This window comes from Macaca nemestrina, chromosome 6, assembly GCF_043159975.1.
Source record: "Macaca nemestrina isolate mMacNem1 chromosome 6, mMacNem.hap1, whole genome shotgun sequence".
Classification (NCBI taxonomy): Eukaryota; Metazoa; Chordata; class Mammalia; order Primates; family Cercopithecidae; genus Macaca; species Macaca nemestrina.
Window position 1 is genome coordinate 6,454,322 of NC_092130.1, and position 24,472 is coordinate 6,478,793.

The following is a 24,472-nucleotide window of genomic DNA, read 5'->3' on the forward strand; positions in this document are numbered from 1 at the left end:
AAAAAAAAAGAAAGAAAGAAAAAGGCAAAAGCACTTCCCTGGGGGAAAAACTGTCAGATAGACCGATAGTGTTATTGTTGCATGGTTATTTTAATAAAAGTATTCTTATATGTTATATTATTAACAATAATTTAATTAAAAACCCAAAATACTCTATTGTTTCATTTCTCTTTTAATATTTCTCTCTCTCCTCTAAGAAAATGTTGCAGGAAGTTTGGATCCTCTTGGTCTCCAGCAAAACAAGAGAATAAAACTTCCATGCAATCCGATGGCAATACGAAAAAGGAGTTCATATTGTTTGCAGTGACACAAGAATCTACAAAACACCTATATTATAGGTCATTCTTTTCATTATACTATAGTTAAGTTACAGACTGCTACAAAAGGACATGCCAGCGTGAAGAGGTTGAGGAAGGGGTCAGAATTAACAGAAGAGTGCACTTATTCTGAGGCCTGAAAATGAGCACTGTAGTTATCCTTTAGTTCCAGCGGAATGAAATATGCCGAGGGCGGTCACCTCCTTCCTTCACCAGGGGCTTGTGGAATTCCCTGCCAGCGCGAGAATGGATAGCAGCCCAGCAATATTCACAGTAATACTGCAGACAGGTAACATTAGCACAGAAAAATGGAGCAAATTTTCCCCCACAACGGGCCCCCTGACATTCATCACACAGCTGATCATCCAAGACATATGGCTTAACTTCCACCTGCAATCAAAAATAGGAGTTTACATTTTTCAGTGACGAGACCAGCAATGCTCACCACACGTGTACATTTCCACCCACTATTTGAATGAGTCTGTTAGAAGGTGCCCAAAGAGGAAGGACCAATTATCCATTTACTGAAATATGGATAGTTCATCTTTTAAGAACCTAGTAAGGCTTTTATTATCTATCATTTTATATTTTTTTCTTATTAAATAAACATCCTTCAAAGGAAAAAGGATTTCAGCAGACATCATGAAGTGAAGCCAACTGTTGAGACTAGAACGTCATGAGATTAAACCCACAGGAGATTTTTCATAGATACAAACCCTCATTTTAATTAGTGGATCTGGATTTTTGTCATATGTGGAATCATAATTTAAACAAAATCAACCAAGAGGATCCAAGTTCCACACAATTGCACTTCAATATTCAAGTTGGTGGGAAGACGCCTGACTACTGCGTCACAAGATTCTGAGCTGTCGTAAAGCCTGGCTCGTGGTTTCTATTTATAGTGTACACATGTTGGGTTATAATCACAAACCTGGAACTCTGTTAAAAAAAAAAAAAAAGATGCAGCCATAGGATTCACAGTCTAAAACCCTGCTTTGTTCTTTCTCAGTAAGAATATGGTTCACCTGAGTCTAAAAGTCAGAGGTCAATTTCTAAAACTGGGCCTGTTCCAGCGTTCTGTCGGCCAACCTGTCATGTGAACCTTTCAAGCATTAACAGTCACCTGGTTATTAATTCATCAGCTAGAAAAGAGCTGGTTATTTTTAGTCTGGAGAGATTCATGGCTGAAACTCCCTTACAGCAGGCTGTCACCACCACTGGTGGCATCCAGCTCTGACAAGGAATCCCGACCAAGATTAGCCATGAACAAAAGGAGAAGAACAGGCAGTGAGTCATGAGGGTGCCTCTGTGCTCCCGCCTGGGTGACAGAGTGAGACCCTGCCTCTAAAAAAATATTGTTAACTAAAAAAATAAAAGTACAAAAGAAGAAGAGTGCCATGAAGGCCAGGAAGAGCAGGCGTAAGGACAGCACTGGGCTTCTGGCCTCCAGGCTGCTCCATAATGTCTACAGAGTGACAAGAACCCTGGGCAAAGGGTTTCATTGCAGAGGAACACAAATTCAGTCTGAATTTCTAATGGCCACCCCCACAGCTCTGAAACTTATGTTGGAATGAGGCAGTGAGATGTAGGTATTTTTTAGTGTGCATAAAAAACCAAGTAGGCCGGGAGTGGTAGGTGGCTCATACCTGTAATCCCAGCACTTTGGGAAACCGAGGCAGGCAGATCCATTGAGGTCAGGAGTTCGAAACCAGCCTGACCAACATGGTGAAACCCTGTCTCTACTAAAAATACAAAAATTTGGTGGGCATGGTGGTGTGTGCCTGTAATCCCATCTACTCGGAAGGCTAAGACAGGAGAATCACTTGAACCTGGAAGGCAGAGGTTGGAGTGAGTCGAGATTGTACCACTCCACTCCAGCCTGGGTGACGGAGAGAGACTCCATCTCAAAAAACAAACAAACAAACAAAGTTGGTATGTTAACATACTAACCTTGTCCCTCCCCGATGCTTATAATAGAATAGCTACTTTTCTCTTTAATATATTCACAGTTTGTAGGATGACCACCACTATCTTAAATTTTTTTACTGCCAATGAAGTAGACTATACATGACATGAAACATAAAAAGCAGAAACCACTACTGACTTGATCATTTTTACATCTTGAATTGAGAACAACACGATCAAATCAATCTATTTTAGCACAATGCCTCAGAGTGTTGGATATCAAAGTCAGCGTGCATGAAAGTGCCAGTGTGCCATGAAATAAAAAGGAGACACCAAAATATAAAGCAATATATTGCTTCCCTCATCAATAAAGGCTTTCTATGAAAAAAAATTGCCAGCTGGACCAAACATAGTGCCCAGTAATGTAGCGGATTACACATTCTGGTCTAAATTCCTATCTCACTACAAACTGAGTTTGCAGACTGGCGTTCAGTCCACAGGCCACACTTCGAGTAGTAAGGGCAAGTGATATATAGTTCTATCTTCTAGGAAACAAACTCATGAGGACAGGAACTTCTTGCCCTAAGCACTAAAACATTTGTTGAATGCGTGAAACACCAAGCTAAGAAATCAATCAGTGAGAGATGGCGGCTGTGGAAAAAGAAAAAAAAAAAGAGAGAGAAATCTGTGAGTACAATTCATTGAGAAATAGGGGCTTGCTGAGGTCTTCGCTATGTCCCAGGATTGAAAAACAAACAAAAAAAAGGGCAGGAAACCTCAAGGGCATTCCTGTTTGTATACCTGATATAACACAGTACAAAGGATTCCCTAAATATTGATTGAATGAATGACAAACCAAGTGAATGAATGGATGCATGCATTGAGACTGAATGGAAGCTACAGTTTAGAGAAGATTAAATTAACTCAGGTAAATTATAGTGTTCTGATTAGGCTACTCAAAAAACTAAAAGATAAAAGAAATTCATAGGAAATTATTTCATGTATTATAGAGCATAACTAACTCTATAGGCAAAATTGTCAGCTGTCACTTTACTGTCATAAAATTCTCTCATTCTAATATTGGTAATCGCACATTTAGAGGACCATTTCTAGAATTTTCCAAAATGTAGTATAAGGCTTACCCGTTTATCTATCTCTCCATGCTGCAGCTGAACAAAGCGGGCACTGATAGCAGCTATGTAACTCTGTTGATTAGAGAACGCAACTCTCCCAGCTCCTTTTGGGTATTTTAGCTCAGGGTCAGTATCAATCCCAGCGTAGCACACACCTCCATATAGCCGATCCATTATCATCGCAAGCTCCACTAATTAAGAAAGGAGCAAAGAGGATATTTAAAATTAGGAAAATTCATCTGGCTCACCAACTGTTTCATCAAAAGCAATTCATCTGTACTCTCAGCTCACATCATTATAATAATTATTAAAATGAAACATTACTACAACCAGTCATCCATTGTGTTAAGCCTTAATCTTTTAATTGTGGGCAAGGGGTTGCTAGGTGTTTTCTAGTATGTTCTCTTTATTATTCTCACAACTCTATGAAGTAGGCAGTAATTTCCCAAGGAAATTGAGGCGCTGAGGGGCGATCCATCTGTCCAAGGTCACAGGTCATTAAGTGATAGTACTCCCATGTTTGCCTGCTCTATGCCATGTTGCTGCCATAGATTTACCAGTCAATAATGGATTGATTAATGTAATAATTACTTGAACACGAGAAAACTAACTGGTAGATTCTTTGGGGGCCCTCCTGGCTTATTTCCATCAAAACCCTTTCCCCCACAGTCGGTTCACCAATTTTTCATTTAAAAAAACCTTGAAGTAATGACTGCATGTTCTTCTTTATGAAGTGTTAAAATCGTGCAGCTACATTCCTGTTCATGTTATGTTTCTTTTAATCTCATTTACACTATTAAACCTCAAATTACTTGAAGTTAGGAATTTAATTTGTTCTGTAAGTACTACTCTAAAAATACGATGCATTGCTGAGAAGTCTATTATATCCCAGAGCTCAGTCAGTGGCTGCTGAGCAAATGAGGATGTGGGAAACAAATACTGACAATCTCAATACAGAGTCTATTCTTGAAGGGCTTGTTTTCTTTTCAGACAATGATGAGAGTAATAATTAGCATTATGCAGCACTAGACTAAGTACTTTGCACTGGTCATCTCATTCAACCCTCAAAATAACACTAGGAAAAGTGTTTCCCCTACTTGACAGATGGGGAAACTGGGAATTAGAAAAGTCATGGAATTTGTCCAAGGTCACTTAACTATTAGAGCACATGAATTCAAACCCAGATACTTTGATTCTAGAACTCTCACTTTTGGATGTTAACTCAAATTCTTAGGAAAAATTTCTCCCGAAGATCTTTATATTTCTGTGCTATGGGATAGAGAATTTGTTGTCTGTTTCATCATACCAGCTCGTAATGGCCGAGGAACACCACCAACAAATATAGTTTTTCGTGGGTCAAGTGGCTGTGAACCATCCATCACAAAGTCACTGTCACTGAGATTCCAAGGCCGAATCTGGACCTAGGGAACGTGCAAACCAAAACGTCTCATTCTCAATACAGACAATTCATGGGCAAAAAAGTTAAAAATTATTACAAAGCATTTTATTTCTAAAAGCAATAATCCTATCATTACAAGTCAATAAAGCTGGGAAACTAGAAGATTTAAAAATCGTGTATCCCAACCCATCATTTTATTTTTAGGAATAAACTAAACCAAGGTGGAAAGTTCAATTTGATTCTCTATTATAAGCCAAATTACTTAACATGTCCGTAATTATTTGTAAGTTAAATCACTTATTTAGCTTATTTGGGCCTTTAGTCTGTCCAGTGCCCCAATATCTACATAATTTAAATGTTTAGCATGGTATCCAATGCCAATCAATATACAATGCTAAGTAAACTCGAATTGTGTGTCCAATCAGTGTTTTTAAGCTTATTTGGGCCTTTAGTCTGTCCAGTGCCCCAATATCTACATAATTTAAATGTTTAGCATGGTATCCAAGGCCAATCAATATACAATGCTAAGTAAACTCGAATTGTGTGTCCAATCAGTGTATGTCCAGGAAATGCAAACTACTCCTGATACTATCAAATCTGATGCATTATTTCAAAATGGTTTTGAAAGTAAAAATACTGATGATATTTGCAATATTTTTTTTATATGACAAATACTTCAGTGTATCCATTAGATTGGTCAATCAAGAATCATGTACCTCATTTAAAACTGTTTACATTTTCTAACTATCACAAATGCCCACGCCAACGGCTATGGGTTGACAGCGGTGTATACCCAAATACACACACCAATAGAGTCCTAGGTCAAAGGTCCCAAATTCAAATACGGATGGGGATTGGCAGGGAACATAAACAAGTCAAGCAGCAAGAGTCCAGACCACAGGAACTCTTAGAAAGTTTCTGACCTAGACAACCACAAGACATCAAGAGAAGCTCCACAAATGTTATTTGCTTAAGCTGGGCCCACTGACAACTCCTTTCTGCACTATATCCCATCATTCATTGGGTGCTGGCTGAGTGATAATAATCTGCTGCTTTGCCAGATTCATCAAAACATGCCAGTTGCTCCCCTTCCTAAAGGCTAAATTTTATGATAAACTTTTCCAAAAAGAAAAAACAGTATGCTATGCAATGTATCTATACACGTATATACACGATTCACTCTACTTTGGAGAGTACCATATATAAAGTTAAGGACAATATTGGGTAAAATCTTTATCAAAGTGAGGAAAAAGCTAGAAAGACACGCATATAGTATTTGTGATTTGAGTTCTGTTATTCAGAGGCAATTCAGCTATTTTATTAAATGCATTATCAAGTAAAGTCTTTATTTTATTTTATTTTATTTTATTTTTTGAGAAAGAGTCTCACTCTTCACCCAGGCTGGAGTTGCAGCGGTGTGATCTCTGCTCACTGCAATCTCTGCCTCCTGGGTTCAGGTGATTGTCGTGCCTCAGCCTCCCAAGTAGCTGGGACTACAGGAAAAATTAGCCTGGCTAATTTTTGTATTTTCAGTAGAGACTGCATTTCACCATGTTGGCCAGGCTGGTCTCGAACTCCTGACCTCATGTGATCCACCTGCTTCGGCCTCCCAAAGTGCTGGGGTAACAGGTGTGAGCCACCACGCCCAGCCGTGAAGTCTTTTAAAAATAAAGATTTACCAATTATATTTCAACTAACCAAAAATTAAATGTCATATTGATATGTGCAAATATATAGAATGCCAGTGTTAAGAATTTCACAAGACTTTACTTAGTCTGCTTACAAACGTGTCAATTAAGTACCCGAAACACATCAAGTTGTCTATGGGTTTTTCACACAGAATAGATGAATGGAGGCAAAACCAAGAAGCTATTTTATGCGAAACTATACGTACTGGCTTATCCTTGATGGTGGGACTCGATACACAAAGGTAGAGTTTTCCATCTTCTTCAATGCATGCATCAATGAGAGCCTGCACAGAGCTTTCATCTTGAAAAAGCAGAAATGCATAGCCTGAAAAAAAGGGGGAGAGAAGGCTTACATGTTTTCCTATCTTTTGGTAATTCTTCAGGGGAAAGGAATCATGCACTAAAACTAAAGAAAGGAAAAGGGAATAGGAAAAAAAATTAAAACAATATTTATACCAAAAGTCTGATAACATCAACATACAGTTCCTTTTGGTAGTATCTTGAAACATCTTTTAGAGTAAAATTAAATTTGAATTAAAAGAATATTAGGTTGAAATTTTAAAGAGCATTTGGGAAAATGCAAGTTTAACAATGAAACATTTCACAGTGAAGGTGAACATTTATGAAAAGGCTACACATTAAACAATGTAAGAATAAATTACATAAGTATAATGAATCTTGAGAATTACCTTTAGGAGGAAAATACGATTTGCTCTCGGCTTTATGAGGCCAATCCACAATCAAAGGGCCAAAGCGACGAAAACTAGCTGTGATCTCGTCTAATAACAAAGCAAAACAGTAGATTTAAATGTTTTTATGATCATTTTTTGAAAGTTTTTTTTTTAAGTTTCATATCTACTATTTACAAGAACAGTAAAAAGAACTCCTTTATCCCCTTCATCTAGATTCTCCAACTGTTAATAATTTGCACATCTGCCTTCACCCTCTTTCTTCTCTCTTCCTCTTTCTCCCTCTGTCTGTACATATAAATCAATCTTGCCATCCAGCCAGCATCTTTTTCTGAAATGGTGCCCTGTAATCCCAAACATAACTACTGGTATCTGTTCAAAGCAAGGCCACTCCCTTATATAACGATTTTGATATCACACTATTAGTGATTCACAGAGTTCATTTAAATTTCAAAATCCTTTCTGATCCACACTGCTATCCAGAACATAGGTCGTACTTAATTATCATATCCTCAGAGCATCAGTCTTTTTCCGATTTGGAACAGCTCCATGTGCTTTCTTGTCTTTCATAGTCATTCTATAGAATGACTGCTATGGTCTAAACATTTATGTTCCCTCAAAATTCATAAGTTGAAACCTGTTCCCCAGTGTGAGGGTATTTGGAGCTGGGGTCTTTGGTAGGTGATTAGGTCATGGGGGTGGAATCTTTCAGTGGGGTTAGTGCCCTTATAAAAGAGGCTCCGGAGAGACCCTTCACTCCTTCTGCCATGTGAGGGTACAACGAGAAGATTATTCTTTATTGGGAAGCAGGCCCTCAGCAGACACTGAATTTGCTGGCGCCTTGATCTTGGAATTCCCAGCCTCCAGAATGGTGAGAAATAAAAATTTCAGTTGTTTATAAGCCACTAAGTCTATAGTATTTTTTTATAGCAACCTGAACAGATTTAAGATAGTGACCCTCAACCTGGGTCTGTGCTCTGCCTCCTATGACCAGAATCATGCTATGTATTCCAAACTGGAATATCACCCTAATGGTGCAATGCCATCCTGTCCTACCATGTGCATGTTAATCTTTTCTCCCCCCAAGATAAGGGCTCACTATGTTGCTCAGGCTGGTCTTGAACTTAAGTGATCCTGCCGCCTCAACTTCCCAAGTAGCTGGGACTACAGGTGCATACCATCACACCTGGAAGGCGTGTTAATCTTGATCGCCTGGTTTCTCTACCACAAGGAAACCTTTTCTCCTTTTGTACTCAATTAGTGTTTTACAAGAGTATATTGTGTTGCTCACCAATATCCTGTTCCTTCATGAGCCTTGGCATCCATTGAAGACTCCTGCCTATATTAACTACCACAATAATGGTTGCCAAATAATGATTATCTGTTTCCATCATTCCTTCTACATGTATTAGTATTGTGCAGTAGGGAAGAGTTTTCCATCTGTCCCATTGATTTATTCATTTATTGATATCAGTTTGGGTCTATTTTATTCAATGGGTTGTGATCCAATTCACTCATTTATTTTGATGCTCAATTTGTCCCAAAAATTGTCCCTGATTTGGCTCTAATTGTCAAACTGTCAGGGACAATTTGTCCCCGCTTGTCCCATAGGCGTGGGAGGCTCCTATGTCCTTGGTACTTCTTGCCACCATTCTTAAGCACTTTCATGCTTTCTGGCCTAAGAAGATACTCCAGGCTCATATTATTCTTTCCCTGTCCCAGCCCAAGAATCAGTCTTTTTTTTTCAAGATGTATTGATCATCTTAGTGGCAAAAGATATTTAGAAACTAAAATACAGGTGCTCTATATGCTCACTGCTAATGAGTATTCATTATTTCTAAGTCTTCACAGTGAATGAAGCTAGGAAATAAATAAATACACACACAAACACGCATTTATAACTATTTCCATGTCTGTGTATGTACTTACAAAAACTAATGAGTTCATACTGATATTTTCAATATGACTCCAACATCTCATGGCTTTTCTGAGCCTTCCGCCTTTCTATTTTTATATTCTCTTTTTGCAGGGAGAAACTTAGCTCCCAATACCTGTAAAGACATTTACTAATTTGCTCAATGCAACCAATCTTTCCCCTACCCTGCTAGCCTCCTCTACCTTCTACCTTTGTGCCTTGGGTCTTCTCGCCCTTATTTCTTGGATACTATACGTGCTGCTGCTCAGTCCTCTGAGCAAGCCTCCTCCACATACATGTATACACATCCCTCCTCTTGAGACCTCTTCCCTGTCACCAATCCACTTCCTTGACAGCAATATCTCAGCCTTAGAGGAAGGGAGAGGAAAAAGGGACGAATGGGAAAAAATGATAGACAAGGAAGGCCTGACCATATTTTGCTATTAATTTAAATGATACAAATTATGCTACATTATACATTTGGACACTAATGAGATTACGGAAAGATACATTTCAAAGAGACTTCTAGAAAGAGTAGGTAAGCATGTGTAGATAAGACATGATAATAGGGCAGGGTAAAGGAACAGAAAAGAAAGATGAGGAGTATGTCTAAATTCCAGTCTGATAGAGCTGTTTTCATCTTCCCCAGACTGTGAAACAGTCTAATCTGCTCTGCTACGATATCTGTTTCTACGGTAAGTTTAGTTTGTGTGAGTCTAGTAAACAGGGAACAATGTCAGTATAACATGGAAGTTGTACTGGTTCATAAATGATTTTTCCTAGGCAAGGTGAGCTAGCATAGTTTGAGGAAAGAACTATAAACTTCACCAGGAAAGGAAAAAGCCCCCCCACTTGTCTGATGTACAGGTACAAACCCTCCCAGCTCTGTTATAAGAAAATTAAAAATAAGTGCAGCAACCAGAATTCTCTTGTCAGAGAGCTATGCCCCTAACCTTGCGGGGCTCTTATCTCCTGACAGTTTAGTTTGCGCTTCCTCAGGTGTTCAAAGGTCGGTTTCCATCTGCATTGTCTCCATGCTTGCAAGCCAACATTTCTGCTTTACTGGTTTTGTACATTTTCAATATTCCCTGAAGCAGCCCCAAGCATGTTGAGCTACCTGCCTGAATTGTCCAAGTTATCTCCAAGGTACTAATTCTCTTCTTGTTAGTGCTTTAGGTACAAAGTTCATTAGGTTTTAAATGATTTGTCTTTAACCTTATTTTCCCCCATAAACCCTGTAATTTTTAGTGCACAATTCTGCAGAACACAATATTCTTCAAGCTATGCTGAGAGCAGGATGGAGACTGATTCAGACAACCCTGAAATTTCAGCACAGCTTCCACCAAGACATTTTATTGTAGACAAAAAGGAAAAGCAAAAACCTCAGTTTATTTCGATCTTTGGCTTTTTAGAACCACTTGTGTCTCAACCTTCCAAAGGATAAATCATCTTAAAGAAAATGAAGTGACTTGATAAGTTTGATCCCAATCTAAATGTGAAGATACTAAACCTTATTATTTATTAGATCTTATACATGTGTAAAGCAATCTATTCTATTCTCCATAACATGATTTAGTGGATTTCCATTTTCACTCAGGAAATGAAGACAAAAGAAATTAGGAAAGCAATCAAGAATATGTGATTGGTATAAGGTCTGCTACTCTGATTTTTATCAGGGTCACTCAGACCCATGGATGAATAGCATATTCCTGAACAAGTCCCTCTAAGTCTTTGCATGGCTGGCTCCTTATTCAGGTCTCAGCTTAAATATCAATTCCTCAAAGAGGCTTTTCTTATCCACCTAATTTTAAAAAAACCCCTGTGTCACTATTTTACATCATCCTGCTGTGTGCTTTTCAACATTTGCTCTCTAGTATTTTCTGGCATATTTATACATTGTTTATGGGCCTTCTCCCAATAAAATGTAACCTCTATGTAAGCAGGGACCTTCCATCTTGTATGCTTCCTCAAATAAGATTATCTTTGTAGTACAACTGTAGCCTCTATTTTTCAAAAGTTCATGCTTAGTCTAAGATTTTAAACAATGAGCTACACATTTGTGGAGCACTCATAAAAGGTGGGGAAAACAAAGGAAAATACATCACTGAATTTGTCCAAAGTTACCACACACAGACAAAAAGGGAGTTAGTACCCATGTATGCACCCAACAATCAAATCCCTTGGAAGCTTTCCCAGTGATGTTTACTCCTTTTCATATAGTCCAGTCCCTTGCTTTAGTTGGTTGGCACAGCTCTGCTCCCCTCCCTTCTATGAATTAACCTTATATGCCATGATAGGAGGATAGGACAAGAGAATAATGCAATCAGGGCTAACGACTGGAACCAGATAAGACTGTTATTGTAACACTATCTATGAGTTTCCTACTATGTGCCACCATCTGGGCATCCTGCTATAAACAGTTCTAAATATACCTTCATCAATGTCTGGAGGCAATCCGCCTACAAACACCTTGCGAGAATATCGTTCCACTCTTTCCCCATTCTGGTGACTGAAACAGTGAGGTGAACCCAGGCCACTATGAAGAGGTTGATCCCCACGGCCATCATCCAAGAATCCATCTTCCATTGGAAACAGTGAAGACTGACCTGGAATAGAAAGCAGGGAAAAAACGGTAACAGAAAACGTTCCTTGTCACTGATTATAATGCACAAGAAACAAGGAAACAGCAGATTCAATAAAACTGCTGCTTTTGTTTTCTCACTGAATAATAGAAACACTTAGCTATACTCTTGAATTCCCACCAACTTAAAGTCCCAACTGAGTCAGAGAGAAAGCACACGGTTAAATATTAATAGAGGGCGACTCAAGTATCCCACTGGGATCCAGAAACTTCAGTGAAGTGAACTGAAGTACAGGAGGAGAGAGCACGCTTTAGCAAGCAGTCGGCAGCAGACTGTACTCCCTTGGCAGGGCCCCATGGCTATTGGCAACCTAGACATGTACACTAAGTATTAAATTTGGCTATAAGACATTGAATCACTTACATTTCTTTAAAAAATCAAACAATATAGCCTGCACGATTTCCTCTACGAATGTGCTTAAAACGAACAGGTAGATTTTTTTTTTCCTGAGACAGCGTCTCGCTGTTTTACCCAGACTGGAGTACAGTGGTATAATCATAGCTCACTGCAGCCTCAAACTCTTGTGCTCAAGTGATCCTCCCACCTCAACCTCCCAAGTAGCTGGGGCTAGAGGCACATGCCATGACATGTGGCTAACATAACAGGTAGATTTTTAAAGTGACCACTCATTTTTGTTTACCTTAACTAATGGGATATAATCAAAACCCACTTAATGTTACATTCCAACTTCATTGTGTAGTCTTATGGAATTTCAGACTATTAGGCATGCTAAAGATATATTTATTATTAGCTGGGTAAGGGTATTATCAGCTTGCTAAGGGTATTATCTATTTCTAAAAACTAGTCATTAAATTTGCTATTTGAGGCCGGGCGCGGTGGCTCAAGCCTGTAATCCCAGCACTTTGGGAGGCCGAGACGGGCGAATCACGAGGTCAGGAGATCGAGACCATCCTGGCTTACATGGTGAAACCCCGTCTCTACTAAAAAATACAAAAAACTAGCTGGGCGTGGTGGCAGGTGCCTGTAATCCCAGCTACTAGGGAGGCTGAAACAGGAGAATGGCGTGAACCCGGGAGGCGGAGCTTGCAGTGAGCTGAGATCCGGCCATTGCACTCCAGCCTGGGCGACAGAGCGAGACTCTGTCTCAAAAAAAAAAAAAAAAAAAAAATTTGCTATTTGAAAATCTTATCATCCAGAATATATATGCAGGAAACACCAGAGATGCCAATATGTGTAACAGTCCTTACATATTTACCTGAGAGCAAAATATAAACTTTTAAATCATAAGGAAAACACAGAGCTACAAACAGCTGCACAATCTCCCAAGCACTGTTTTATCACTTTTCTGGCTGCCAATTTACTTCTAGGTACTACTTGAGGAATTTGTTAATGGATCCTCTAGAAATGTATCTCAAGTGCTCTTACTTTAATAGAAACATTCCAGGTTTTGCCATACTTGTCTTCAATTTCTATTACTAAACACAAATAATAACAGTATATTTTTTATAAATTTATCCTATAATAGCATATGTCAAGTGAAGACACGAGCTGATTATAAAACTGGAGCTTATTTCGTGAACGATCTTAAAAAATCACTTATCCTTTAAATTTAAGCTCTTTAACTGTCTTACTTTCTTATAAAAAGACAAAATATAGGTGCCAAGAATAAGTTATTCAGGTACCTCTAGGAAATGATTCTTTAGAATTACCTAAAATTTCTAGAGCTTTTCCCCCAAATGTTTGAAATTTATAGGATTAGTCATTTATTTAGCTCATCTCATTTTAAACCACATGTATCGTTTACTTAGTAAAAAAGAAAAAAGAAGTCGACATAAGGCGTGTAAGTATAATTAAACCTCCAAGATAATGAGGTATTTTGGGACTAGTGTGACTGTATTTTTCTTTTTAAAGATTCTTAATTTTTTTCTAAGAAATTCCTTTTAGAAAGGAAAAAAAGCCAATCTTTAGATATAAGTTGAGTTTCTAATATAACACAGGGAAATCATTTTGATTCAAATCCAAATCCCACCATTCTGATAAATTTCTTTAGACCTCCTTAACTCCTTCAAATTATGTCTAAAATGTTAACTGTAACACAAAAATTATGTTAGGATCAAAGCTATGCTTAATTTCCCGTCTCCCCTTCCCCACAAAGGTTAGAAATTAAACAAGCTTGGGTCGTCTCCAAATACAAGTGATACATTTAAAAGTTAAAAACAATGTTACCTCTCCTTCGCCCATATGTCCTTGCTGCATGTCAAATGAGAAAAAAACAAAAACAAAAAAAACAAAACAACCTTTCAAACATTGTCAAAAGAATCAACTGTGATTTCATCTACCAGCTTTTGAAAATGAAAAACTGTGACTACATTCTTCATTTCCTGGTAAATGTCTGAAAAAACAAGGAACTGGATGGTAAGAGGTCAATTTTGTGCATTTTTAAAATTTCTTCAGGGACACTGTAAAACTTTATTGAATCTTATTTGTTTTAGGGGAAGCTTTTTGCTGTAATTGTTGCCCAAGGTTCAAACTATTATGAAACGAAGGCAGTATACAACATGATCAGAACCAACTATTACCATATTAATAACGTTTTCTCTCAGAATTCCCTGCTAACTAGCAACTTAGTAGATATACCCATATTTAATTCATGACTTTTTCACCACCAGAAGAGAAATAACAATTTTACAGTATTCCTCAGTTAATCCTTTATAAGAGAAAATCATAACAAATGAAATCTTTAAGCAATTCATCAACTTTCTTTTAGCCAACAGTTCCCTATGCCTAATTAAGTCTTTTACCAAGTCCTAAATGTTGAAAAGTAAAAGGTTTGGTATTTTTATTGCCAAGTAGGTTGTAGCCAAGTGGCAAAGTAAAGGTAATTAATAATCCACTGGAATACTCAGGAAACGACAGTATAAACTTTAAATCAGAAAACCTTTGAGAAAATGTCTTCCCTGAAACAAATTGGCACTTATAAGCCCAGCCTGTCCAAACACCTCAATTCTATCCAACAAACATTTCTTGAATGCCTGATCTTGTGGATAAATAGTAAATAGAGCATGTCCCTGACCTCCAGAACTAGCAGCTTTTAATGCCAGAAGGCCACATAAGCAAACAACAGTGTGGCATGCCTATTGTTATGCTAGTTACGTGGTAGGCATAACAGGAATAGAGGAGGAAGAACTGGCTCTGATGAAAAAGTTGGGGGTGGGGGTAGGGAATTTGAGGTGGCCCTTAAAGGAAAAACAGAGGAAGGGCTCCAGGCTCAGCAGGGTTACAGGCAGGGGTGCTGCTGTAGCATTCAGGGAAAGGTGGCCAGAACAGAAGCATGTAGAACAAGTGGGGACTTGGCTGGGGATGAGGTTTCAACAGGAAACCGGGATGGGTTTTTTCTTTTTGGAGACAGAATCTAGCTCTCTCACCCAGGCTGCAGTGGTGTGATCTCAGCTCACTGCAGCCTCTACCTCCCGGGTTCAAGCGATTCTCGTGCCTCAACCTTCCCAATACCTGGGACCACAGGGACGTGCCACCACGCCCAGCTAATTTTTGTATTTTTTCGGCAGAGATGGGGTTTCACCATGTTGGCAAGATTGGTCTCGAACTCCTGATCTTAAGTGATCTGCCCACCTCAGCCTCCCAAAGTCCCGGGGTTACTGCCTGGGATAGGTTTTTGAGTTAGAAGGTATAGCTCCTTTAAGAAATCACTACCCAGACTCACAAACTAGTCAAGGTTTGTATTCTTATTCTTCTAGATAAATGCTAAATAAGTATAACTCAGAAATATTATGTGATTATCTTCCAAAGTGAAATTATATCTCAAACCAAAATACATTTCTGCCACACTTAGATAGCCCCAGATTTCACCAAAGTATTTGAGCAAATGGATTCACACAACATACAATCTCCCACAAGCAGTAGTGCTTTCACTTTAATAGGTCTTAAGTTTAGGGGGTTGGGGAGAGGTAGGTATTTTCTGACTTAATCAGACAGAGGTTAGAAAGACAAACAGCATCACAAAAGCAGATGCTTGTTTAAGAACATTCTATTCGGCCGGGCGCGGTGGTTCATGCCTGTAATCCCAGCACTTTGGGAGGCCAAGGCCGGTGGATCACGAGGTCAGGAGATTGAGACCATCCTGGCTAACACGGTGAGACCCCGTCTCTACTAAAAATACAAAAAATTAGCCGGGTGTGGTGGCAGGCGCCTGTAGTCCCAGCCACTTGGGAGGCTGAGGCAGGAGAATGGCGTGAACCCAGGAGGCGGAACTTGCAGTGAGCCGAGATCTCGCCACTGCACTCCAGCCTGGGAGACAGAGCGAGACTCCCGTCTCAAAAAAAAAAAAAAAGAACATTCTATTCATACAACTGCTTCAAAGATAAGGGAGTCTGGGGAAACAAAGTAATGATTTGAAAATCTTAGTGCTGTCAATCTTAAAAAGTTGATTGATGCTGCTTGGATTTCTGAGAAAACAGATATTTGAAAAGAATAAGCTTTTATAATATAGCTACAAAATTAACATGAAAACTCTCATGGCTTCCATTATTTCAAAAATAAATAATTGCCAGAATAGTAAGGGCTGTGGATCAAAAGTTACAATCAAATACTCTTGAAATCTTCAAATGTATACTCTCAAACTTTGATTATATACTATAAAATTAAACTGGTCAATATAAAATAATTCATGGTTAAATTCCGAGATTAAATTCTGAAAGCTACGTAGACATTTTCTCATATTAAGGGAAAACAGGTTATAAGTGAACAATGTTTACAACTATAAAAGTTGCCCAATCAAATCAGGAAATTAATGTAAATTAATACTGAAGAAATAAAAACAATGACATTCTGGAACATTCAAAACGAGCATGTGTCCTTATACATTATTTTTCATGTAAATTTTGACACAAGATACATACACAAAAATAAACAAATCATAATAAGTTCAATGAATTTTCTACAAATTGAACAGATCTATGTAACCGGAACCCAGACATTAATATAATGCTAAATAATGTCACTTTATCTTACATAAAAAAGATGTACTAAGCACTTTTCCTCACTTATTTCAAAGTATATTGGCACACACTTTATGATGAAATTCTTGCAACATAGAACCTCTCTGCTTTCCTGAGGAAAATGTCAGACGGATTTCCAATTTCATGACCAGCAAGTGTTGCTCGTTATTTGATGTTTCTCAAATGTCTGAGGAAGTGTAAGTTAAGAAATGACTTTAATTATGTTCAAAGAAATCTACATTTTGGAAAAGTTCTAAGTCAGCAAAACTAACTCTGTTAGTTACCAAAAAGTAGACTCTTAAAAGATTTTTTAGATGCATGCCATTACCACTGAATAAAAATCTCCTGGTCCCACCAAAGTTTTAATGAATATTATTTATATGTTTATCCACTTTTATTATTTCTTAGTTTTGATTTATTTTATTTTTATTTTTGGAGATGGAGTCTTGCCCAGGCTGGAGTGCAGTGGTGCGATCTCGGCTCACTGCAACCTCTGCCTCCCAGATTCAAGCAATTCTTCTGCCTCAGTCTCCCTGGGACTACAGGTGTATGTCACCACACCCAGCTTTTTTGTTTTTTTTTTTTGTATTTTAGTAGAGACGTGGTTTCACCCTGTTGAACAGGCTGGTCTCAAACTCCTGAGCTCAGGCAATCTGCCCACTTCAGCCTCCCAAAGTGCTAGGATTACAGGCGTGAGCCACCGTGCCCAGCCTAGTTTTGATTTATAAAGTCCTCAATAATTTAACGTTCAGAACTAACAGGATTCAAGAATGTTAAAAAAAAAAAAAAAGGCTCAAAATATTATGGCCATAAATTTTTATAACTTCTGGATACCTGCTATTAGATCTGTTGATATACTTTATTTCTAAAACATCTTTATAGGATTCCATACAAATGCTTCCTTTCTTTGTTATTATCCTTATATACAGAATCAAATTCCCTCTAGCAAAATATTCCATTAATCTGTAATGCCAGACTTACGAAGAAGGTACAGAAAGACTTGTCAGGGCTCCCCCGACTTTCTTCCTCCCCACATACTTTATTATAAAAATAAATTATTATTTATCCCATAAAAAGTACTTTTTTCTCATTTGTTGCAACATTTGTAATAATCAAAAAGAAACAAAGTACCCACACATTCAAAAGAAGAAACATCTAGTATGTGGCATTTTTTATTTTATGTATGTACATATATATGTATGCATTTATTTCAAAGGAGCAACCCTATTAACTGAGCATGTGGCATTTTTAAATGTAGCTCATGTTCATGTACCTAAAGCTCTCTAAGATGTCGGCCTGCATGCAGTGTCTAAGTGTGTATTGTAGAATCCTTATTGTGTACATTTAAAAATAAAGAAAATATAAACAGATATGTAGGAATATGCATAAAATTTTTACTTTTTATTTTATTTTTATTTTTACAGAGATGGGGTTTTGCCATGTTGCCCAGGCTTGTCTCAACACCTGGGCTCAAGCAATCCACCCACCTGGGTCTCTCCAAGTGCTAGGATTGCAGGCATGAGCCATTGTGACTGGCCATGAAATATTTTTTCTAGAAATAACCACAAGAACCTTTGGAGACAGAAACTTCTAGAAAGAGGAAAGAAGGCATTCACTTCTTGTTTTATCCCTTTCTGTACCATTTGAATTTATTATTATTGCATATGCTATATTGCTATATTTGTTAATGAACCCTTTTTGGTTTTCTCCTTGGTACTAATATTAAAAATGAACAAATGACATTATTGCTTTCATACAAAAGCATACTTTGCTACATGAGAGCACCTAATCAATTCTGTCACGAATAGGACTTTAGGCCATGAAGGATCAGATATTACTATGTTTTAGTGGACAATGAAACAATGGATCCTATTCGGGTTACGCTGATCTACCTTAAGCTCTCCATCTGTGCACCTCTCAACGCCCCACGGTGAGAAGACAAATAGCAATGCTATTTGGAAAAAAAGGGGAGGGGTGTAACTCAGATGATAAGATGTTATCAAATAACTGACTTCTGGCTAGGCATGGTGGCTCACACCTATAACCCCAGCACTTTGGGAGGTTGAGGTGGGCGGATCATTTGAGGTCAGGAGTTCAAGACCAGCCTGGTCAATATGATAAAACCTCATCTCTACTAAAAATATAAAAATTAGCTGGGTGTGGTGGTGCACGCCTGTAATTGCAGCTACTTGGTAGGCTAAGGCAGGAGAACTGCTTCAACCCGGGAGGTAAAGGTTGCAGTGAGCTGAGACTGACCACTGCACTCCAGCCTGGGCAACAGAGTGAGACTCAGTCTCCAAACACAAAACAAAACAACCTGACTTTTCCAGGAGGACTAAAAGAAAAATATGGGGAGAGGGGTGGGGAAATTAGCCAAATTAGTAAATCAGCTGAAAATATATAAATCAAAGGTTTGAAGCTAAAAGGAATTAATCTGTGAACAAAAGTATAAAGATGGTAGAACCAAAAAGCAGACACAATCATTACAAAGATCAAAATACACAATTCAACAAAGATGCAAAGAAACATTTTAAATGATTTTATAAATTAATACCTAATTTAATAGGCTCACTGCCACAAAATTAATTTACATTTGCTTTATGGTTAGAAATTCCTATCACTTTGGCTTATGTCTACATTAGTTTGTTGGCACAACAACATTCAAAGAATGCTCCTAAGATATGATAAAGACACTATTCTTTGTAAGGCCTACCTTAGAAAAGAGCAGAGAATGCAACTCTAGTTTCCTTATGTCCCTAACCCTCAGTTTCTTTATTTATAAAAATGGGGAGCAAATGAGAGAATAATGAAAAACACAATGTGTATATGTAGTGGTCAGTCACATACTCAATAAATAATCTCCTCCCTTTCCCAAAAGTAAAGTCATATGCATATATTCTTAGTATGATCTCTTCAACAATTAGCTTTTCATTAGCATTTTAAGGTTAACAATTGTAGAGCACTTTAGAGTTTACAATTTGTTTTCATATTATCTTTTCAACGAAGGGATCTTTCAACATGCTTATTATTGTAGCAACTAGAACCATATTACATACATTTTCGGTAAGTGATCATCATCTACATTTCTCTTGAGTAAATTATACCTTTCTTTTTGATAGATTTCTTCCCCCTCCCAAGCAAACAATCTTCTTCCTTTCATTCCAAAAAACTATAATTAAGAGATGTTGGGCCAGGTGTGGTGGCTTACGCCTGTAATCCCAGCACTTTGGGAGGCCGAGGCAGGCCGATCACTTGAGGTCAGGAGTTCAAGACCAGCCTGGCCAATATAGTGAAACCCCATCTCTGCTAAAAATACTAAAATTAGCTGGGCATGGTGGCAGGTGCCTGTAATCTCAGCTACTTGGGAAGGTGAGGCAGGAGAATTGCTTGAACCTGGGAGGTGGAGGCTACAGTGAGCCGAGATGGAGCCACTGTACTCCAGCCTGGATGACAGAGCAGACTTCATCTCAAAAGAAAAAAAAAGAAAGAAAGAAAGAAAGAAAGAAGTGTTGTTCTGTGCTACCCTTAATAGATCCCTTATTAATCTCTTCCTCAAAGGAAAGAAAATACACGAGTTGTTAAAACTTAACAGGTTTTTTTTGCTCTATAACTTTCTCCTACCACAAGGTTCATTTTTGAAGTAGCTGATCCTGAGGGCTAGAGCAGTGGAGTGAAAGGTTAGAGAAAAAAAAGTATAATGCACAAGCATTTCTATACAGACGTGGTGGTGGTTTCTTGGGTAAAATAAAACTTCAAGCTGGGTTAGAGGAAAATTAATCTTTTAATCCAATGTCTATCTCAGAGCTAAGCCAAGATACTCCAGAGGAATTTGGGGTAACTGGCCTATGTTTAGCACTTCTTGTCACTTAACTGGGAAACTAAGTTTTAGGCTTGCTTCTCATAACCATAAAATGGGCATTTTAACTGTATCCCTACTACATGAAATTTACTAGTAAAAGGCATCTATTACGGGCGGAATTGTGTGGTCACCCTCTACCCCCACCCTCCTGTCCAAATTCATCTGTTGAAGTCCTAACCTCCAGTACCTCAGAATGTGACTATATCTGGAGACAGGGTCTTTACAAAGGTAATTAAGGTTAAATGAGGTCAGTGGGGTGGGCCCTAATCCAATATGACTGGTGTCTTTATAAGGAGAGCTTAGGACATGGACGTGCACAGAGGGAAAACCATGTGGTGACACAGCTATCTATAAGCCACAGAGAGATGCCTCAGAAGAAATGAACCCTGATGACACCTTGCTTTGTACTTTAGCCTCCAGAACTGTGAGGAAATAAATTTCTGTTTAAGCCAGTAGTCAGCAGTACTTATTATAGCAGCCCTAGCAAACTAATGCAGCACCCAAAAAGTAGCTTTAGGGAGTTTGGTTTTAAAAATACACTGAAAATCCAAGAACTCTCCCCAAGATAGCCCCTCAAAAAAATCTCTACAACTATTAACACAGCAATAAATTGAGAAATTCCCTAGAGTGTGAACTGTAACATTCTTAACACAATTACCAATCACTGTTGAATTATATTGGCACTGCCTTTTAACATGAGTGGTACATGAAAGTCACTGTATGAAACTGTAGGAAATTGATGATCGAGCAGGGCAAAAAAATAATTTGATCCATGGATGAATACAACCTATTTATCTTTGTAAAGGCAAATTACAACCTTAGTCCAATATAAGCCACTGAAAACTGGTTGGTGACTCTGACTTTTTTTCTTTTAATTATTGTTATTATTTTTCTAATAAGAGGCTGGTTAGGGGATTTTCTTTTTATTTATTGAGGATTTAAACCTCTTTCTAAAAGCATTGAGGTTGCTCGAAAATTTCAAAATAAAGCATAAAATAAAAATAAGATAGTCAAAATTCAAACATTCATGTGAGAAAGAGAATAAACAGCTGCTCTACATTTTTATCGAAACAAAACAAGAAAGGGCTTTCAACAGATACTTGGAAGAAAAAGCTCTGAAAGTTACCATTGAAACAAAGCAGAGTGGCTATATAATCACCTTATTAAAGGTTTTTAGAAGCCTGAATAGATAATGGTGGACAAGGAAGAACTGCTCCTTACAGCACCTTTCAGTCTTAAAATTAAACAATGACTATAAAGTGACATAATAAATAAGTTAGGCTTTTATTTTCAGTTTTAAGAAAAGGCTGTATGGACACAAGACATGAAGGGAATGCATTTGAAAGTGCATAGTTTTAGATTATCTACCTTAATGACAGACAACGAAAGCATGTTCAACTTTCAACAGTTTTTACAAACTCATATGAATCCTTTGTTCTGTATTTTTTTCCTTATATATTTTCAGCTATTAAGAATCAACACACGAATGAGATTAATTCCTAACCAAAAATATTGCTTATTCTAATTCTCTTATTTTGACTTACTATGTGCCAGGTGCTATGCTAAGTGACTTCCACACATCTTCACCACAACAAAATGTGATGGGTAGTATTTGTAATTCTTTAATTAATCTTCACTAAGCACGATTCATTATGCCAGATTTGCAATACAGGTACCCCCAAAACCTGAGCTAAAGTGAGAGCAAAACTACTAAGAATGAATACATCAATGAGATTAATTTGTCTACAGATGTGATCCACTCTAGAAGATATTTTACAAACATGACTGACAGAATGGACAACGTGCATATCTTGATCAAGGTCACTAAAAAATTGTCTCAACACCTCTCCTCCCTACCTAGATCTAATTTCATGACTTTCAAGCAATCTTCTGCTCTAATCCGGACATTGCTACTGCAGAGAGAATACGTCAGTCGAGCAGTCATCCCCGGTATCTGGTCTACCTGGAAGTTTTATGCTTCGTTATAAATGAATAAATTGGCATCTGGTCCTAACTGGTTGGTTACTAAAAAACTAATCCTTCATCAAATCTGACAAAATCAAGTTTTGGGGCCTCACGAAGCTCAATACCAGACCCGAGACCATGGCAATCGTAGCCCCACGCTCCTGGGTCTTGCTTAAGGAGCCAGCAAGAGATGTTTCTCAAAAGAAAGACATCTCTCTTTGTCCTTTATCTTCATGTCTTTCAGTTTGAGGCAATGTTAACCCAAGTCAGTATGTCTTTATAATAAACAAAATTTCCATGTATGCAACATTAAAAACTATTTAGTCTTCTCTTAGAGTTCATAGACCAGTAAAATTTGAAAACATAAATATTCTGGGAAAAAGTTACTTTTATTTTTTCATTGACAAGATCACTAAAAATAATCTATTTAAGAAAGAAAGGATAGTAATGAAGAAAAAAGGAAAGGCAATCTCATAATAGTATACTTTTTTTCTTTTTTTGAGACAGGGTGTCACTCTGTCACTCTGGCTGGAGTGCAGTGGTGCAATCATGGCTCACTGCACCCTTGACCTCCCCATCCCAAGCAATCCTCCCACCTCAGCCTCCCAAGTAGTTGGGACTACAAGCATGTGCCAACACACCTCGTGAGTTTTTAAAAATCATTTGTAGAGACAAGGTTTCCCCATGTTGCCCAGGCTGCTCTTGAACTCCTGGGCTCAAGGAATCCTCCTGCTTCAACCTCCCAAAGTGCTGACTTTTTTTCCTAGTTAAGTGAATTTAGCTTTAAGGAAAACCCACTAGAGAGAGCTTATTTTTCTTGACAACCCTCAACAAAGATGGGCCCCAGAGGCAACTAATCCAACAGGAACACCTTCATAAGGAAACTCTGACAAAGAAGAGTTGATCACTTTGCCTAAGATGACACAGCAATATCCCAAATCTTGTTTCACTACAATTTCCAGTACCTGGAACTGACTCGAACTAGTTCCAAAGGAAAAGGTAAACTCTTCTACATGTATATATATCCCTTATGTTCTCCTTATCCTGATGCCACTGTCGCCACTGGGTTTGGTTTTCGGCCTAATACATTTATGCTAGAACACTATATTATGGTATTATTTCTGGCAGTGTAGCATGAAAAGACCTACATCTGATGACCAAGTAAGATTTTATAAGCTATTTAGTCTCCAGAAGATCTGATGTACCCAGCAATTTCTAAGTTCTACAACATATTGATTTCAAACACTAGTCAAAAAGGAGATCCAGTGATAAAAATATTTTTTAACTCCTTATTCACAACATACTAAAATCAAGGAATGGAAGAATTTTTATTTTTGTTTTGGGAATGATGAGAATATAGCTATTTAGTCCATAACACTTGTTAGGGGTTGTGGAACTTAAAATGAGCTTTGACAAATGGAAGGCATTTTCTACACACAGAAATTTGAAATCCACATTCCAAAGTAAATTAGTAGAAAGTAAGTAAACAAGACCTCTGTATTTCATCCAATTGTTTTAGACCATGATACTAAAAAAACAGACACTAAAATTCTTGTGAGTGGATGTTCCCTCCTCCTGGTGAAACTTAGCTTGCTTTACTATGCACGTAAAAAGAGAACTCAACAGAACATTAGCACAGGAAAGGAGAATCTAATGAAGGCAATGGAAAGCCAACAAAACTTCATTTTTCTTGTTTTTGTTAGACAGCAAACAGCAAATGACCTTGTCCTATGCAATGTCAAGCACTGTGGTTTTAGACCGCCTTTTTCTGGTTTTAGATCTCTGCTTATCCTTTCCTCTTGGAACATTTTTCCAGCCACGTGGAAATGGCTTTTATGTTAACATTTCAAAGGACACTCTACAGAAGCTAACATTAGATAAAGCCAGTCTTTAGGTATCATTATGGGATTTTCATTTATTCTGATTGTCACCAAGTTCAGGACAGGGAATCAGTTGGCCCTCAAATTAAAAAGAAAAGTTTCTG

The 24,472-nt window shown here is 37.9% G+C and overlaps 1 protein-coding gene across 4 annotated transcripts in view; it reads right to left on the reverse strand.

Moving 5' to 3' along the window:
• Positions 1 to 315: 315 nt before the first annotated feature.
• LOC105480900 (cytoplasmic polyadenylation element binding protein 4) overlaps positions 316 to 24,472 on the reverse strand; it is a 67,887-nt gene continuing 43,730 nt past the window's right edge. For 2 of the 4 annotated variants that reach the window (XM_011740098.2, XM_011740096.2), the window contains 7 exons: positions 13,876 to 13,899; positions 11,479 to 11,652; positions 7,132 to 7,221; positions 6,649 to 6,767; positions 4,662 to 4,776; positions 3,365 to 3,546; positions 316 to 707 (listed from right to left, as the gene is read on the reverse strand). In XM_011740098.2, the coding sequence (XP_011738400.1) occupies positions 480 to 707; positions 3,365 to 3,546; positions 4,662 to 4,776; positions 6,649 to 6,767; positions 7,132 to 7,221; positions 11,479 to 11,652; positions 13,876 to 13,899 (932 nt within the window). In that variant the 3' untranslated portion in view covers positions 316 to 479. The remainder of the gene's footprint in view (positions 708 to 3,364; positions 3,547 to 4,661; positions 4,777 to 6,648; positions 6,768 to 7,131; positions 7,222 to 11,478; positions 11,653 to 13,875; positions 13,900 to 24,472) is intronic. The other 2 variants (XM_011740099.2, XM_011740097.2) reach the window with 1 other exon arrangement.